The 19,144-nt window shown below is 37.6% G+C and overlaps 1 protein-coding gene across 4 annotated transcripts in view; it reads right to left on the bottom strand.

Moving 5' to 3' along the window:
* Nucleotides 1-19,144, bottom strand: part of mpp2b (MAGUK p55 scaffold protein 2b) — a 119,322-nt gene that overhangs the window by 38,449 nt on the left and 61,729 nt on the right. For all 4 annotated transcript variants that reach the window (XM_052112436.1, XM_052112437.1, XM_052112434.1 and 1 more), the window contains one exon: nt 2,636-2,736. In XM_052112436.1, coding sequence (XP_051968396.1) covers nt 2,636-2,736 — 101 coding nt within the window. The remainder of the gene's footprint in view (nt 1-2,635; nt 2,737-19,144) is intronic.

Here is a 19,144-nt window from a genome sequence, read left to right as displayed (position 1 = left end):
GGTCGCCGTGTTTTAGCAACTCCCCCCTCCTTGAGGCTGGATCTACCACTGTGCCACTTTCCACATGTCACCTAAAAACCCATGTGACGTATTCACCACTCTTACCTCCCCTTCCGCGCGGAGACCTGCGCAGGTGTGGTTTCCGCAGGGGAAACGTCTAGGTTACGGATGTAATCTCCATTCCCTGATGGAGTGAACGAGACGTTGTGTCCTTCTGGCCACGTCGCTGAGCCGAGCCACTGTAGTGGCCGGACCATTTCCGGCTCCTCAGAAAAATCCTGAATGAACTCATATTATTTCCTCGCCTTTATACCCGTATTTGCATACGGCGGGGTATGCAAATACTGGCTGCCAACTTCTCATTGGCCTTTTTTCAGAGGCATATTCGGCACTCAAGAGAGACCCCTAGTGTCACTTCTCCGACACAACGTCTCATGCCCTCCATCAGGGAATGGAGGTTACATCCGTAACCTAGACGTTTTCTCCTCTAGAAAATTAAAGCATATTTTCAAACATGAGTGAAAGAGCAGATCTCTCAGCAGACTAGAACACATAAAAGACAGAGAGAAGACATTTTTCCTTTGTCAGAAAAGATTGAGAAAATGCACAGCAAACATAAGGGAGCTATGACTTTTTGTAAGCAACAAAATTATGTCATTGTGAGCATCAACTTGCTACAAATAAATAAATAAGTAAATCATTTAGCTAAGTTTTCAATGGCAGCAAACTTCTTTCAAACTTTCTTTGGGCCCAATGATTTACAAATTTATTTGTAGCAAGTTGTTGCTCGTGTTGACATCACAGTGATGACATTTGTTTTACAAAAAGTCATAGAAGTATACCAAAAAATCATGCAAAAAGCATTTATGTATTTTTAAGATATGGGCAATTAAACTTTGTGGCCCTGGTTGTTTTTTGGGGCCACCCTGTTGTTCATATGTTCTCACAAAAAAACTGAAAAAATACCTAGAACTGCCCATGTAAAAGTCAAATGTATTATAGTAAAATATAAAAGGTAAATGATATCATCAAAGGAAACATCAGACCAATCTAAAATCAGTGTTAATGGTTCAGACTGCATATCCTACCAGCTGAAAGAGGGAAAGTCATGTCATTGTAATTTAATTTAATATATATATATAATAAATCAAATTAATAACTAAAGTGATTAGCTACAAACTTATTGCGGAAGTGGCTTTACACTGCTTTACCCTTCTGTTTGTTGTGAAAAAGGCCTATGTATGTCTAATTGTGCTGTATGTAGGTCCCTATGATTTCTGCAATGCAGAAAACATGGACGGAATTATAGAATCCAGTCAAAAAATTGAATTACCTATAAAGTGCGGAATGCCACAGAATTTGTAATGTTGAGGTAGGCAGAGTGGATTCCATTTGCAAATATTTATTGGAAGGCTTCAACAGATAATACAGGCAGTATTCCTTAAATGTAGACAGGTCAAAGGCTTGGGTCAAAACACAAGTAAATCGGTCCACAGGCAAACAAATCCAAAACAATAATCCAGAGATGTCATAACAGTAGTCAGAAACAATGGAAGAGAAACAAACGCTTGGTAAGGAAGATGGCAATACTTCACAATATGGGAGTATGAATGCAAGGCTTATATACAGAGCAAACAGGAAGTGACATGGCAGGAACTGATGTGGCAGGAAACAGGAAGAGACAAAGCTCAGTATTCAGGTGAGGGCTCTCTCTGGTGGACGGGAGCCTGTTCAGACGTTACATTGACATACAATATTTGGAATGAAAATTAACGTTTGAATGCAAAATTAATCAAATTAAAACCACATTATGTCCAGGTGTGATTATTAAACTGCAAAAGGCTCACATTTCATTAAATAAATTTAAAGTCTGCATGTGCTGTGCGCTTCAAAATGAATGTGTGAAACCAGATGCTCATAAAGTACACTGAAAACACTGCATCATGAGCTGAACCTGAAAGGGCTTCACTCTGTTTTCTGGCTAAATAAAAGCTAGATTTAAATGGAGAAATTGTAGGAAACTGAAAAATAAATAAATACTAAATAAAAAACTTTAACAATGATAAATAAATAAATAAATCAGTAATATTATTTTTAAGCTGTTGTGCAGCACTTTATTTGACAAAAATAACTCCAATGTTGTTTTGGATTGTAATCTGAGAATCTGTAAAGAAACACTTACTGTAATTTAATAAAAAAAATCATTCAATGTTACGTTAAAAATTATTGTTCTATATTCAGCTGATTTATTGTTTTAATTAATTCATTTGTATAGACAATGTTAGATGAAATTGAATTAAACTGTCAAATGTGGAATTTGAAAAAAATAAAACAGAAAACGGAATTTGGGAAAAAATCTAATGGAATTTAGAAAATAAAAGAACAAATTTCATAGGGCCCTAAGTATGTCTGTGCATGTCCTAGCAGTAGCAAGGCTTCAAACTTGCTCTGTAGCAGCAGGATAAAGCAGATATAGTCTGCCAAGACCACCTTACATTTATTGTTAGGAGTTGTTATGACTAAAATATACAATCTAATCAATTTTTCTTACGTTATTACTGCCTCAAGCATTCAAAGAAACAATATATAATTTAAAGAAGCTTCATGTGGACATGAAAGACAGTGAGTGACTCACCACTGGACTCTCCATTATGCCTTTGAGAAAGATAAGGTCCAAATCATTGGCTGTGGTGGAGCTGGTGCTGTCACTCAGAGTGTCCAAAAGACTCTGCATAGCTGAAGATCACAAGACATAAGACAGAGTTCACAGGTTACAAATGAGCACATCTCTCAATGTTATGGCTCTGAGATAACAAAACACAAATGTAGATACAGATTCTCTCTGCATAAAAGACTTCTCTTCTCTTCCAAAATCGTGCCACTTACAGTAATTAAAAATACATTGGCCCAGTGACCAATCTGCATATAGACAATATAAATTAGCAATGAAAACAATTCCAAAACATAAAAAAATGTCCATGACTATTGTGCTGTAAAGCAAGGGTATTGCAGTCATAATAACTAGACATTAATAGTAAGTGCATTACTGTAAACATGATTTTAGATCTATGCACCATAAGAGATGCTGTCCATACTGAGCAAACATATTGATTCACAAGTTTGTGTGCAATCAGAATTCAATTTAGATGCTCTGAGCATAGAAATATTGGGCAGTTAATGCATAACATGGTCTTTTTTTATTACCGACGTGAAGATTTTAGGTAAAAATGTATTTGAATGTATAAAAGTGCTAACACTTTACAAAAAGATTTTATTTGTTCAGATTAGTAAAGGCTAGTTTAGATTACAGCATTTATCAATATTTGTTAATGTTTTATTTTTATTTCATTACGCATTCACTTATGTTAACATACACAACTTATAATTGTAAAATGCGTTAGTTTATGTTAAAATGAGTGCTGTAAAAGTATTGTTCATTGTTAGTTCATGTTAAGTGATGTAGTTAATGTTAACAATTACAACCTTATTGTAAAGTGTTACCAAGAAAGTGCATATCTTAGGTCCTGTAACTGCTCACCCATATGTTCACCTTTGTTGGCACCTTTTTGTGTTCAGTAGCTCATGGTCATGCAGTGTGTCAAATTAATTTTGAAAAGTAAAAACATTTTATAGTCTCTCAATTAATACAGTATGAGGTCATAAAAGCTGCATGCATAATAATTATAAAAGAATTAGCAATATACAGTTTACAATAGTTTTATATTAATTATAGCACGTCAACTTTCCCAAAAGTATATCATGTCAACATCCCATTTTGATTCATTTGGCAAATGCTTTGGACTTACAGTGTCATCAAGGTATGCATTTTTTTATGGATAGGTACATTCCCTGGGACTCAAACCCCTTGACCTTGATTTTGCTTTGCTCTACCAGTTGAGTTAAAGAAAAAGAACAAACAGAAATACTAACTACTGAACACTAGCCTGCTTTAGAGATAATTTTATCTGTGTTAGGCTGTGTTTTCAAATGCACTCTAATGTTTTTTTATATCAGATAACTGGCACAAGGTTGTATTTTTACTGTGAAATGTTTGAAAAGCCACAGAGCCATCATCAAGCTTTCATAACCCATCCTCCATCTTTAGATTAACTGAATAGTCATTAGAATGAATTCTTATGTATTCTTACAATGACAACAAGGACTTCAACTGATGATTAATTATGTACCAAACATGTACAGTTACATAATCGTTCATTAGTTGATGTCCTTGTTTGAACTTGCTAAAGAGATGGTTTTTTTTTTTACTTGTTTGTAGAGTACTGATTTCTGAATAAAGATCGAAGCATTTAATACCATTACTCCACACACTCAAATAAATAAAAAGAAGCTTACAGAAAGATGCAGGAGATCCTATGGCCAAGATTGAACATAATTCTCTTTAATTACCCTGCAGAAGACTGCACTGCTCGCACAGCACTTCTCTCAGTCTTTAGAGTTCTCAGATCAACAACACTGCATTTTCAGATATATTCCACAGTTCACTACAAACAGAACAGAGTGAAAATTTTATGAAACCTTATGAAGTTTTGGGATCCTTGCCACAGTCAACTTTGGCTTGCTCACTGGGGGCCTAAAGACAAATAATTTTTAAAGCATGATTTTTAATCATGTTTTTCATTTAAACTGCCTAGTGAGGATTTTAAGACATCATATACATTGTAGCATTGTTTTCTGTAAAGCTGCTTTGAAGCAATGTGTGTTGTGAAAAGTGTTAAACAAATAAAAATGATGACTTGAAACATCATGAAATGCTCTGTGAGAGAGTATGCTTGTCTGCGGCTGGTCAGAGACTGGGGATAAAACATTGAACAGCTTCTGAGGAATACACCCATCTGATTTCATTAGTACTAATTGTGGGCATATGTTTGTAGGTTTACACATACATTCTTGTATGTCTGGATTGTCACTGAAACGTAGAATATCAATGTACTGACAGCATATAAAACTTAAACCTTTTAGACCTTTTACTTGTGTAAAATATGAGGTACTAATCTTTACAAATCCTCTGATTAAACTGGAGTGCAGGTGGTTAGCAGTGTTGGATGTAAGCTGATAAAGTAATTAGTTATAATAACTGCATCAAAGTAGTGTAACAAATTATTATCTCATTATAGTATATTAAATTATCTCATTATAGTATATAATCAATGATATACATTTCTTAACATTAATAGCTGTATTAAGTAATCAACTTTTAACAAATATTCTGCAAATCTAGGCAAATAAGGAGTTTGTGCTTCTAAATATAAAATTTTGCTGCATTAATAATTTTTTTTACAGTGATTTGTTTTCTTTTCTTTTTTTTCATAATAACAAATAATGTCCTTAAGATTAAAATTATAACTTGTAAGGCTGACATCAAGATGTCGTAAAAGTCAAAGAACTCTGCGAGAACCAAGTCATAAAACTCTCACACAGAAGAACATTTTCACCCGAGTCAACACATCCTACTGAGCAAGAACAATAAAACACAAATCTCACATCTGACCTCTATCTCACCTCAGGCCAATTTAGACCTATTCTCGTAAAACTCAAAACATCTTCCCCCCTCTACTACTCCTTCCCCTTCTGCTCAGAATCACTTCAAACTCACCTAAGATCTACATGCAACAAAATATATGTTTGATGTATACAAATAATGTGACTAGGCATGTTTTGGTATCATTTAAAATGTCTCAGTGCGACTGGTATATTGGTCCCTTTCCCGTGTTGATAAAGTCTTTGCCAAATGCTGTATAATTCTGGAGGTCTGTCCTCATCCCTGCCTGTATGTTAATGAGCTATGTCCCCAGGACTATGTCCCCAAACCTAACCACTCCCAAAATCCCGTGTTCATGGTTTGGGTATTTAAGGAAATGTGACACATTGTTCATGGTTCTCTGTAGTCAGACGATCTCACAAATAATGTGTGTAATTTTAATAATGGGAATCTGTTAGCCAGATCTCCCACACAGTTTACTCTGTGTAGTTATCAGGTAAATGCAATTTGAATATCTTATGTTTTGATAAAATGTCTAAATTTGACTTATTATTGTCTAATTGGAATTTATGAATTTATTATTTTACCAGGTAAATAAATTGTTACATTTGAATTGATTCTGATTTACTCTGAAACTATTGTCTTTAGTAGATTATGTTAAGTCCATGTTTCCGGAAATCTACGACCAGGTAAGTAGCGGACTAAAGCTCGGTTTTTAGTGGAGCATGGGGCACACCGACTGAGACTTTAGAGCTCCGACTAACTAATTGGAATTATTTCTAGTGTACTTAGAGTGTACAGGCTCAATAGAGAATTTCCGTTTAGGACAACATGAAGTGTCGACCAAGCCTAAATAGGGTGAAGTCTAAACCTCTGGTTATTGTAATATTTTCTAGCTAAGTATACATAGGAAACTATGGCATGATTATGTAAAGCTATTTTAACTTGGGTATTGTTGGTCTATCTTTGTAAATTTAGTGGTCATGGCCTCTGGGTAGAAATAATATTACTCTAATTAAGTGTTTACTATCTAAGGGGACTAAACAGAATACTTTTAGACAAAAGGGCAAGCGTGAGCAGCCATCTAATTAGTATTTAGTCAATTACTGTTTTAATGACAATACTGGCGTATTTGTGACCGTGAGATCCGTGTACACGGCTGGTGCGAGACTCTTTAAGTGACAGGAATCCGAATGAAGGAGTACAATATAAAATAGAGTTAAATACGATAATCAAATGTTAAATCAAATTTACTAATAATAACTAAGATTAGAATATTAATATATCCTTAGAAACTTTTATAATTGTAGTCAGATAAAATAAACGAGGATCATAAAATGAATAATATAGTTATTTAATTGGAACGAAATTACATAAACTGAATGCGCATGATAAGACAGAACATGCAGGAGACCTTCAGCCACGCCACTGGATACCGTCCTTGGGCCAGTTGGGTGGCTTCCCTAGTCCTCCTTTACCTTATCCCCTTTACCCCTTACAAACTTAACTTTAAATTGGCGAAAGAAAAACAAAAGACACCAGAAAACAAATGTGATTTCACGCACACACACACACACACGCACACACACACACACAAAACAGGTTCTTAAGGCCTTTCACCAATGCCTTCACAAAGGTGCATGCATCACTCACATCACAGTACTTTTAGATAGTAGTGCATTACAATGGTAAGTTCTGTAAAAAAAATGTGTCAGCTACTTTTAGACAAACAATACTTATATGGTAACAACCATATTTTCCTTTTTTGTCAAAAAGAGAGTTCCAGTAAAATGTTCCTCTTGGGAAAGTTACATTTCGGGACTGCAATACTTGTAAACTATTATTGCAGGATTTACTCAACAAAGAGATCCCTTCCAAAGAAAGTTGGGTCAACTTTTTATGGCGTATTTCATGATTTAAGAAGGTTTTCATCAGATGAATTACACCCAACGGAATGTCTTTTATAACAGTTTTAAACTCTTTAAATGGAATATTGATAAACAGTCACAAACACTTCATGCGATAAAATATCCCCTTTACTATCAAATATGTCTGCAACAAATATAGTATCTTTACTAAACCATATGAAAAAAAAAAAAAAAAGATCACTGTGGCATCACTGTTATTTAAAATTACAATATTTTTTAGTATTTTTTAGTAATTTCTCCCCTTTTCTCCCCAATTTGGTATGCCCAATTCCCAATACGCTCTAAGTCCTCGTGGTGGCGTAATGACTCACATCAATCCGGGTGGCTGAGGACAAATCTCAGTTTTCTCCGCCTCAATCTGCGCATTTTATCACGTGGCTTGTTGAGCGTGTTACCACGGAGAACTAGCGCATATAGAGGCATATGCACTGTGCGTGAGGCCTCCTCACAACTCACCATGTGCCTCTCTGAGAGCGAACCACATTATAGTGACCAAGAGGAGGTCAATCCAAAGTGACTCTACCCACCCTAGCAACCAGGAAATTTAGGAAGCCTGACTTGAGTCACTCAGCACACCCTGGATTTGAACTCACGACTCCAGGAGAGGTAGGCAGCGTCTTTACATACTGAGCTACACAGGCCGATGCTGCGCTTGAAAACTCATCACCTTCATGGGCACCAAACAAGAGGTCAAACTCGCCCTGAGACGAGCCGGCACACTCATCTGGAAGCCTAACCGGAGCAAACGAGCGTGCCGGGGAATGGGAAGTCCGCAGGGATTTACCCAGCGGAGGTGGTCCCATTGCGGTCCCCGAATCACCCCCAGCGCTCACCATGCTGGCCTTATACCCGTGGGTAGAAGGGCCGAGGCAGGAAGCCGCTGGAGTGGCTTGCTTTCATATGAAGGCGAGCCGCAACGTTGCCATGGTCATGTCCTCGCAATGAGGACATGGCGCATCCACGAAAGATGTCTCGGCATGGGCAGTGCCCAGGCACGAAAGACAGCGATCATGGCCATCTGAAGGCGAGAGATATCGACCGCATTCAGGAATAACACAAAACCGAAAGGGTATCTTTAAAAAGACGTTCTGATGTGTGCCACTCTTTTAGAATATACTCTTTTAGGAGGGAAAATACTCTTTTAGAATACACTCTAAGTCAGGGGTGCCCAATACGTCGATCGCGATCTACCAGTCGATCGCAAAGGCAATGCTGGTAGATCGCACAAAATGTAAATGTACTTTTGTAAAATTTTAATAAAAATAAATATAATGTCTTTCCTCCTTTTTGTTTCTGTCTGACTTGCACTTGACAAGTAAATAATGACCAGGCGAGGTTTTGTTTATTCAGTTGCCATGACAACTAGGTTTGCGCATACGTGCCTTCCAAGGACTTCTGAGAACAGAGCGCGAAATTGCGATTACTATTAGGATTAGGCAAAACTGAATGGAATCAGACAGTTTTGCCTAATCCGGGCAGTAGAATCGCAATTTCACGCTCTGTTCTCAGAAGTCCTTTGAAGGCGCGTATGCGCAAACCTAGTTGTCATGGCAACTGAATAAACAAAACCTCATCTAGTCAATATTTACTCGTCATCAGAATAAGGTAAATGCCCTGGCTATTGTAATCTATTGTGCTGTAGGTATTTTGGGTTTAGTTTTAAAACTGAATGATATCAACATTGAAAATTATTATATATTTTTGTATTAATTAGAAGATGAATTCCATGTTGGGATATATGCAGTAGTCCCAACAAGCATTTTCTTATTTTAAATGAAACTGTGTTTTTTTAGTTGGTAGAGCTTATTGAGTTGGTCATTTAAAAGTAGATCATCACACAAAAAAGTGTGGGCACCCCTGCTCTAAGTGATCTGGTGAAATCATAAATACAGTATAAACAACCTTGCTTTGGGGGGACCCTGGTGGCTCGGGGCCCTAAATGGTCACTTATACCGCTTACAGCTAGAAAATGCCCTGAAGAAAATAGTAAATAAAGAGTTAAAAGCATCATAGTGAGTGTATTATGAGATGTTATAGGCAGTTTTGTTCACTTACACTAATGTCATCAGTTGTGGAATCACCATCAAATGACACTTTTCTCCTTTTTGTGACTGTAATAATTGTTTGCCTTGATTCTGATTCAAGGTCTCCACAATTTTCAATAAAATGACTGTGTCATTTAACCATTTCTTTAAAAAAAAAACATCAGATAAATATGCTTTATAAAGTCACTCTTCATTCCAGCCCACATAAGAATTTTGTCAATTCCCCTTCTGAGAATATTTGTGTTGTTGTGTTGTGCTTTCTCGCGCTCTCTCTTCCCATCTCCTCCTATCATGCTAACAGACACTCGCCTTTGGATCATCGAAGCGTCGATCATTGTTACCAGTCTGATGCCATCACCCTGCCTCCGCCAATCCGCCATCCCGCCATCACCCCAAATGTTTAAAACATTTTATGTTGCTGTTGTTGGCTCTGCTTTGTACCATGGCAATGTTCGTTATCTGCTCTTGTCATTCATCGTTCCATTACTGTGATATTTGTGCGTGGTAAACCCAATTTAAAATAAACATCTAATTTACACATAACACAGGAACTTCCTGTTCTTGTTGCTGCTGCCATCTAGCTCAAGTATATGTTAGTAGCCTGCTAGCTTTTTTAGCATTGCTTAAACTTTATTTATTTATTTTAAATGTTACTTTCTCCATTTGGTATATTTCCTAAATCATTTTTAAAACCCTCCATCTTTGAAATTGTAGGGGTTCTGGTTTAAGCCAATTTTTTGTAATCTGTTTCAAAGCTGCTATTCTAATTACCCTTAATATGTTTTGTTCAGATTTATTTCTTAAGGACAATGGCATTTTACACAAATTAAAATGTTCTGGATGTATTTCTATTGTGCAGTTAAATTTAAATAAACCTGTCTAATCACTTCATTCCAATAAGTTGTCGATTTAGTGCACTCATATAGATTTTGACTGTAATGAGCCTTTTTTTCCTCAACAATTTATCCTACAATCGCCTTTTACCATGCTGTTGTATTTACTTTGAATAGCAGGTGTTATCAAAAAAATCTAATTTGTATCTTCCAAGCATATTCCCTCCAAACACTGGATTGAGTAGCATGGATTGTATTATATGCAGGGGTGTAAAGCAACGAATTACAAATACTCAAGTTACTGTAATTAGGTTGTTTTTCCCAGTAGTTTATTTATTTTTTTAAGTAGTTTTAAAATTGTATACATTTACTTTTACTTGAGTTTGTTTTAAGTGAGTTCATTTTAAGTGCTGTAACTGTACTTTGAATGTGCTATTTTCCCACCGTCTGTGTTTGCTACTTCCCATTCCTGATTTTATTGTTATCTATCAACATGATTGCCTAACTGTACGTTCACACCAGAAGCGGCGAGAGCGTCAAAATTCGCTCTGGCTGCCCTGCCTTCGACGCTCAAGGACGCTCGTGGACGCTTTGACGTAGTTGAAATAGGCAGCAACGTTTGTTCAGAATGCTTTGTTTTGTGAACTATATTTAAAGGGGCCGCAATTTAAACATCCAGACATGTCGACCATTTACTTTTTGCCGACCTATCACAAGTAGCGTATATCCTCATGTACTCTTTAAAATGTGAAAATAATTAATCGATCGATGGCAGTAAGTAATTAAAATTATAGTTGTTTGTTATAAAAATAAAATACATTTGTAGTAATAACTGTGGTCTTGGTCATATATTACAGGGAAACCCGTCACGGCAATAATTCGTTTCTCCTCCATTTTATCTTCGGAACGAATGCTTGGTGGGAACCAAAGTTTACACGGTTGTGTTCTCTAGACTTCGCTAGAGCGGAGCACTTCTATATTCCAATAGGTTGCCGCCGAACCGCGTCACAGCTCATTACCATAATGTTGACTGCACTTGAACTTCCATCTGACGCCCACGCCGCCCAAGACTCGGAGAGACGCTGGCTGTCATTGAAAATGAATGACTTCCGGTCGATTTGACGCTCTCGCCACCTCTGGTGTGAACGTACGGTAAGGAGAGTCTCATGACTCCCGTCAAATCAAATAACTTCAGAAAAAACTTGAACAGCAGCTGCAGATCCGGTGCCAACTGTTATGGATGTAGAGGATGCATCAAACACATTTTCAACACCTGAACTTCATGGCTGCAGCTGAAAGTGATTTTTGCAGTGAAAAAGTCTAATTGCCTGATTGTGTCATGTGAGTTTAAATTGCTCAAGCCAGACATCAGCATTAATCCTGCCTCTAATGTGAAGAAACAAATAAAGCTAAATTTAATATTTCTGCATACTAGTCTCTGTGTGTCTATAATGTAGCCTGTAAATTAGCTAGTGAGATAATTGAGCTGCTGTGAGAGATTAAGGCAATGTTATCAATAGGGCTGGCCGATAAAAAAATCTTGATGTTTATCTGAAAAAAAGAAGAAGATATGTCCTCGATATCGATGATAAACTTTTGAGTACCGTAATTTCCGGACTATAAGCCGCAACTTTTTTCCCACTCTTTGAACCTCGCGGCTTAAACAACGACGCGGCTAATATATGGATTTTTCCCGCTTTCAAATTTTATTTAAAAATTTTTTAAAACATTCTGTGACGTGCTCAGTTTTTTGGCGGCATGAAGCTTTCATTAGACCAATGAAATTGCCGAACGGGTTAAGGTCAAACAACTTTTTTGTTTACTGTTTAGATTAAATCGAAGGCTCAAACTTCCCATCATTCTGATTACGGTAGTCATTTTGTCACCCTCAAGACACGGAGAAATGCATATGATGCAGCTTTCAAGTTGAAGGCGACTGATCTGGCTGTTGGAAAAGGAAATAGAGCTACTGCACGGGAGACGTTGGAAACAGCAGCCTGATGAATTGACTCAGTGCAAAAAGACAACTAAAGCTGAGGCTATTCAACTCCGACACTGAAGGAGATGACTTCAGTGGTTTCATGTGCACAAGAGGAGGAAGATAGTGACCAATGACTTTCTTGCTAGGCTACTGTTTACTGCTAATTTTTTATTTTTTGTTACAAGCCGTGTGTGGCAGCGGGGGCGTGGTCAAGCGCCCGTCCGGGAGAGAAAAGCGGAAAGGGCGCTTACACCTGAGCTATTGTCTAACACCTGTGTCTAATTTCAGTAAGCGTGGGGAGAGCGGCATAAAAAGGCAGCAGAGAGAGTGTGAGAGAGTGTGAGAGAGAGAGAGAGAGAGAGAGAGAGAGAGAGAGAGAGAGAGAGAGAGAGTGAGTGAGTGAGTGAGTGAGTGAGTGAGTGAGTGACAGACAGACAGACAGACAGACAGACAGACAGACAGTCAGACAGACACACACAAGTCAGTCTAGTGTTGGCGCATAGAAGACCAAGAATTGAGAAACTTTATAAAATTGATTGTAAACATTGCTGTGGCCATTAAAAGCCTTACCTGGAACGTCAAGTGCCCTGCTTCACGTGTCCTTCTTGGGAACACTGTCACACGTGTGACAGTTTTCAGCACTTGATGTAAGCGCCCTTACCGCTTTTCTCTCCCGGGCGGGCCCTTGACCACGCCCCCGCTGCCACACCGTGTTTCGTTAAAGCCTATTTATTTTTGTTACAAGCCGTGTTTCATTAAAGCCTGTGTAAAGTTCATTTGTTTCAATGTACCGGTAGGCACCTGCGGCTTATAGACAGGTGCGGCTTATTTATGTTCAAAATAATATATTTTTTTTAATTCAGTGGGTGCGGCTTATATTCAGGTGCGCTCAATAGTCCGGAAATTACGGTAATTTTCTAGACTTAGCCTATGTTCTACATCTAGACCAGGAGTGTTCATTACGTCGATCACGATAGCAAGACAACCACTGGTTGGTTGATCTAGATAAAATATAAAAGATTGACTTCTTATTTCCTGCATGCTGTTTGATTGACAGGCGACTAAATGGTCAAATACACTTTATAATTACGCCAATGCCCGTCTCGGTGAAGCATTAATGTAAGTGCAGTCGGTTTGGTCGAAAGTGAACTTAAACAGTGGAACAAAACGCGTATTTGCATCAAAATGTTGGGCTTGATGTGTACATGTAACCGAATTGAGCATTGTCTAGTATGTCATATAAAGTCTATTAATCAAACAACAATAAGAAGGAAACGAGAAAACCACTCACTACTTTTGGCTGAATAACTTTAGTAGCTTTAAAAGTATTAATGTAATAGAATAAAACAGTGACATTTTTAATAATAATGTTTTTTTTATAATATTGTTAGTTTTTTTTATAATATTAAGATAACCCCTGATGTAGAGAGTTTGTTATAAATAACCAGCAAAGTAGAGGTGTTACAAATAACAATTAGAAAAGTTTTTTCTAATGACTGATAGAAAAGTATCAACCTTTGTAGAGCAATACTTCAGAAAATACAAGAACTAAATCAATGTGGAACATTGTATTTCAAAACTAGGACAATGTGGCCCCCATTGTGTTACTTAAAGAAATAATTCACAAAAAAAATTTAATTCTCTCATCATTTACCCTCATGCCATCCCAAATGTCTATGACTCTCTTTCTCAGACCACAAATTAAGATTTTCAGAAGAATATGACAAAATGATGAGAGAATTTTCATTTTTGTGTAAATTATTCAATTTAAGCCTAATGTGGCACATGTACCAAACAACTGCACTTCCGCATCTATTGTGCCGGACATGATGCTCCAAGTGACCTGATTGTTTTGTGTTTTTTTATTTTGCATTCCTTGCATTGTTTTGAACAAGTTTTAAGCCCCTGTACCAAACAACTGCACTTCCGCATCTATTGTGCCAGACAGTTTTGAACAAGTTTTATGCGAAACAATAGCTTTCTCTGTCTGTATTAAGGAAAAATTAGCCCCGGGTACACATAAACTGATTTTACCCCAATTCTCTTAGGTACACCTGGACACAGTTTTTCTTGGTTGTTGGCAGATAGGATGTTTCAAGCTTTTTGGAGAATTCGCCACAGTTCTTCTATCTATTTAGCAAAAGTAATATTTGGGAGTCTAACATTTATATTTCCTATTGACACACTAAAGCTGAAGATATAAATAACCATCTTAAGACAAATGTTTTTGTGAAACACCTTATGTGCCTTTTGCACAGTACTCTATATATATACACTCACCTAAAGGATTATTAGGAATACCATACTAATACTGTGTGTGACTCACTTTCGCCTTCAGAACTGCCTTAATTCTACGTGGCATTGATGCAACAAGGTGCTGAAAGCATTCTTTAGAAATGTTGGCCCATATTGATAGGATAGCATTTTGCAGTTGATGGAGATTTGTGGGATGCACATCCAGGGCACGAAGCTCCCGTTCCACCACATCCCAAAGATGCTCTGTTGGGTTGAGATCTGGTGACTGTGGGGGCCATTTTAGTACAGTGAACTCATTGTCATGTTCGAGAAACCAATTTGAAATGATTCGAGCTTTGTGACATGGTGCATTATCCTGCTGGAAGTACCCATCAGAGGATGGGTACATGGTGGCCATAAAGGGATGGACATGGTCAGAAACAATGCTCAGGTAGGCCGTGGCATTTAAACGATGCCCAATTGGCACTAAGGGGCCTAAAGTGTGCCAAGAAAACATCCCCCACACCATTACACCACCAGCCTGCACAGTGGTAACAAGGCATGAAGGATCCATGTTCTCATTCTGTTTACGCCAAATTCTGACTCTACCATCTGAATGTCTCAACAGAAATCGAGACTCATCAGACCAGGCAACATTTTTCCAGTCTTCAACTGTCCAATTTTGGTGAGCTCTTGCAAATTGTAGCCTCTTTTTCCTATTTGTAGTGGAGATGAGTGGTACCCGGTGGGGTCTTCTGCTGTTGTAGCCCATCCGCCTCAAGGTTGTGCGTGTTGTGGCTTCACAAATGCTTTGCTGCATACCTCGGTTGTAACGAGTGGTTATTTCAGGCAAAGTTGCTCTTCTATCAGCTTGAATCAGTCGGCCCATTCTCCTCTGACCTCTAGCATCAACAAGGCATTTTTGCCCACAGGACTGCAGCATATTGGATGTTTTTCCCTTTTCACACCATTCTTTGTAAACCTTAGAAATGGTTGTGCGTGAAAATCCCAGTAACTGAGCAGATTGTGAAATACTCAGACCGGCCCATCTGGCACCAACAACCATGCCACGCTCAAAATTGCTTAAATCACCTTTCTTTCCCATTCTGACATTCAGTTTGGAGTCCAGGAGATTGTCTTGACCAGGACCACACCCCTAAATGCATTGAAGCAACTGCCATGTGATTGGTTGATTAGATAATTGCATTAATGAGAAATTGAACAAGTGTTCCTAATAATCCTTTAGGTGAGTGTGTGTGTGTATATATATATATATATATATACAGTATATGTTTTTTTTATCTCTCTCTCTCTTTCCCTCTATTAGTGTTTTTTTTCTCCTTTATATGTTTTCATGTAAGACCACAGGGTGTTTGTTGGGGTTCGGGGTGGGGTTGGGGTTGGGGATGGGGATGGGGAGGAAAGGAGAGGTGGTAGTGGGTGTTAAAAGTTGATTTTGTGTATTTATGTTTTGTTTTTCTGTGTTTTAATAAAAATACAAATGTAACTCATAAAAAACAACAATAACAAGTAAATTACAATACCACTCACTGCTCTTGGCTGGATAAATTTGCTAGTATAACTCTAGTATAAAAGTATTAAAGTATTATTCATACAGGGAAGACCAGTAATAGTTTGTCAAATTCATTCTGAATGTTTAATTGAATACTTGATACTATTTTATTTTTTAAAGCTTCTATTCATTTCTTTTCTTTTCTTTTATTACTAACTGTTTACTACACTTAAATAATAACTTAAGAACTTTATTATTTTATTTATTGTCTTTGGCATCAATATAATGTAATTCTGTTATTACATAGAAAAATAATGTAACAGAATTGAATGCATTGTATTTTTATATAAACATTTTAGATTTAGAAATTCAGCATTCAATCATGGTAGATTAGACTTAACAATAACAAACAATTAGATTAATCACAATTTGTTTAATTTACTGACAGCCTCAGGTTCCTTCCATTCATAGAAAGTCATTTCTTAACTTTTATGCGGTTTTCCAGGCGTCCCTCGATTCTTCATTTGCACAGAACACTAAAGAAAGAACTTTTAATATGCATCTCCCTCTGTCATATCCATAGAAACAAAGCAAGTGGCTCATCACGTCTCTCTTTGGTGCTCCCATTGGGATTTCCTGAGTACTGGGCCAAACATGTTTGGTATTACGCGACTGGGAAATTCAAGTGAGCCCAGAGTGATTTTTGTTCACAATGCGCATTTTTAGTAAACCGAACCAAAGGATGCAAGCGAACCGTACTCAGACCACCTCCCAAGATGGGCTTGGCTCGGTTTGCTTTTAAGGGGTCTGAGATAATTTGGTGTGTTCACATATGGGCCAAAAATCCCCCGAATTGAGCTCAGACCCCTGAAACGGACCAAGTGTGAAAACACCCTGAGACTGCCTCTGTAGCACACCCATTTTTAAGTACAGTCACCAAATCTGGTACGTATATAGTCCTCATCAAGCCGGACAACTTTCATTATTATAGTAATTTGGTCCGCCCAACAGGAAGTTAGCAATTTTGGAATTTTTGCAGTCTTTAACTTTTAAATACTCCTCCGAGGGGATTCATGAGACTGTCACCAAATTTAGACAACATTATGCCAAGACATTGAAGATGCTAAATTGTGAACATATTTTGGATATATCTGACAGTGTAGCCATAGCCAGGCAATACATTTATGGTGAAAAAAGAGAAATAGTAGTGTCAAATCTTCTGTGCATAGACAGATTTAGATCAAATTGAGCAGTATGTTTGGTCATGTCTGCTAATCGTATTGATATGTCTATTGTGGGTCACGGTTGTAGCACCACCAACTGACAACAGGAAGTGCGACATTTTGTGTGACTTAGTACTATAGTACTCTTATATTCACCCTCTCAAAGGCATGCGCCCACCATTCTTTGTTTTCCTAGAGCCACCAGGTGGCGATGGCGCCATAGTGCTTGGGCCCATCATCGTTGATTGCAGCTATATTTTGATTTTTTTTTTTTTTTTTGCAATTATACTTCACAAAACAGGGAACATTTGACAACATTAGACACAATAACCAGGGTGAACACACACAGAACAAACAAAAAGGAACAAGGACAAGGAGCAAGATTCAAGACAGAATAGGATATACATAAAATAAAAAAACACAAAACAAGGATGCACTAAAACAATAAATATTTTGACATAGAAAAATATAAAGATTCAATCTTTCTATTTTCTTTTTTAAAATATTTGAAGCTCTATTTTCTTTTTTAAAATATTTGAAGCTCTGGAATGATTTCATAAAATCAAAGAGAAATAAATTAAAGGAGGGCTTGCATTTTTTCCATTTACATGTATGAGTATGACATTTACCCAGCAATAATACCATATTAACATTGTCAGAAATGTGGGGATTCAAACTGCTTTTATGAAAAAGGATATCTTGTAGAACAATTTTTACTGGTAACCAGTTATGTCAAGCCAAAATTGTGAAGTAAATTCACGCTGAAAAAAAGGTGATTAAGTGTTTCAGGGAAGAAAGAACAGAAAACACAAGGATCCACATCAAAATGAAATATTTTCTGTACAAAATTACCTACAGGGTAAATCCTAAATAGGATTTTGTAATGAGTTTCCTTAACCTTTGGAGAAACAGGGTATGCAAAATAAAAGATGCAAGATTTATCCCTTACTGAAACTTCAACATCTCTTAGAAAATAACACAGAAAATTGCCAGTGATAATACACTTAAACTCTTTATAGATAAGTTTGTTACTACACTTATTATCAACGACTTCCAAATTACATATTTTCAAGGAAGACAGAAAAACAACAGGCCTAGATACAGGATCAGATAAACTACTTTGAAGTATTCTTAACAAACCAGTGGGTATAGCTTTACATACTTTATAATAACTTTTAATTGTAGTTCTAACTCTGTATTTATTAATAAATGTTGTTGTTTCTCCATTAGTAGTTGGTCGTTAAATGTAAATGTTCAAATGAGAATGTTATCCTTGCTCTCCTTGGATGTTTTCGTGCCTGTGTACTCCTGGATGTTTTTCGTGTTTATGTTTTGTTTTCCCCACGTGGATGTTTTGTTTGTTCCCGGGATTGTTTTATTCTGAGTTATCTTGTTCACCGTTTGTTTCACTCATTAAAGAATCTGCTTTTAGATCCCCACTCCTCGTCTGCCCTCGCCTGCCTTCGTAACAGAACGACCGACCATAATGGATCTAGTGGTTCAACAGGCGAACTATAGACTGCTCTGCCTCAAGCAAGAGGACCGTCCTGTGGAGGATCACATTCTCGACTTTCTGGAGCTGGCGAATGTAGCGGACTTCCCAGAATACTCCCTGATGGTGTTCTTCAGGGCAAATCTCCACAGTTTGCTAAAGGAGCTGTTGCCACCGGCGACTCGCCGCTGGACACTCCTCGACTTTGTGGAAGAGACTCTGCTAGTTTGCGGAACTCCGTTCATTGTGGGCGTAAAATATGGCCTTACCTCTCCTCCCACAGTGGTCACCCCCCTGCCTGCCACGGCCAGCGAGCCAACGACCACACCTCCCACGGCCAGCAAGCCAACGCCCACGCCTGCCACGACCAAAGAGCCAGCGTTGCCAGCTTCGT

This window comes from Xyrauchen texanus, chromosome 40 (assembly GCF_025860055.1).
Source record: "Xyrauchen texanus isolate HMW12.3.18 chromosome 40, RBS_HiC_50CHRs, whole genome shotgun sequence".
Lineage (NCBI taxonomy): Eukaryota > Metazoa > Chordata > Actinopteri > Cypriniformes > Catostomidae > Xyrauchen > Xyrauchen texanus.
The sequence above is the reverse complement of the archived record's forward strand: the minus strand, read 5'-3'. Positions and strand labels throughout refer to the sequence as shown.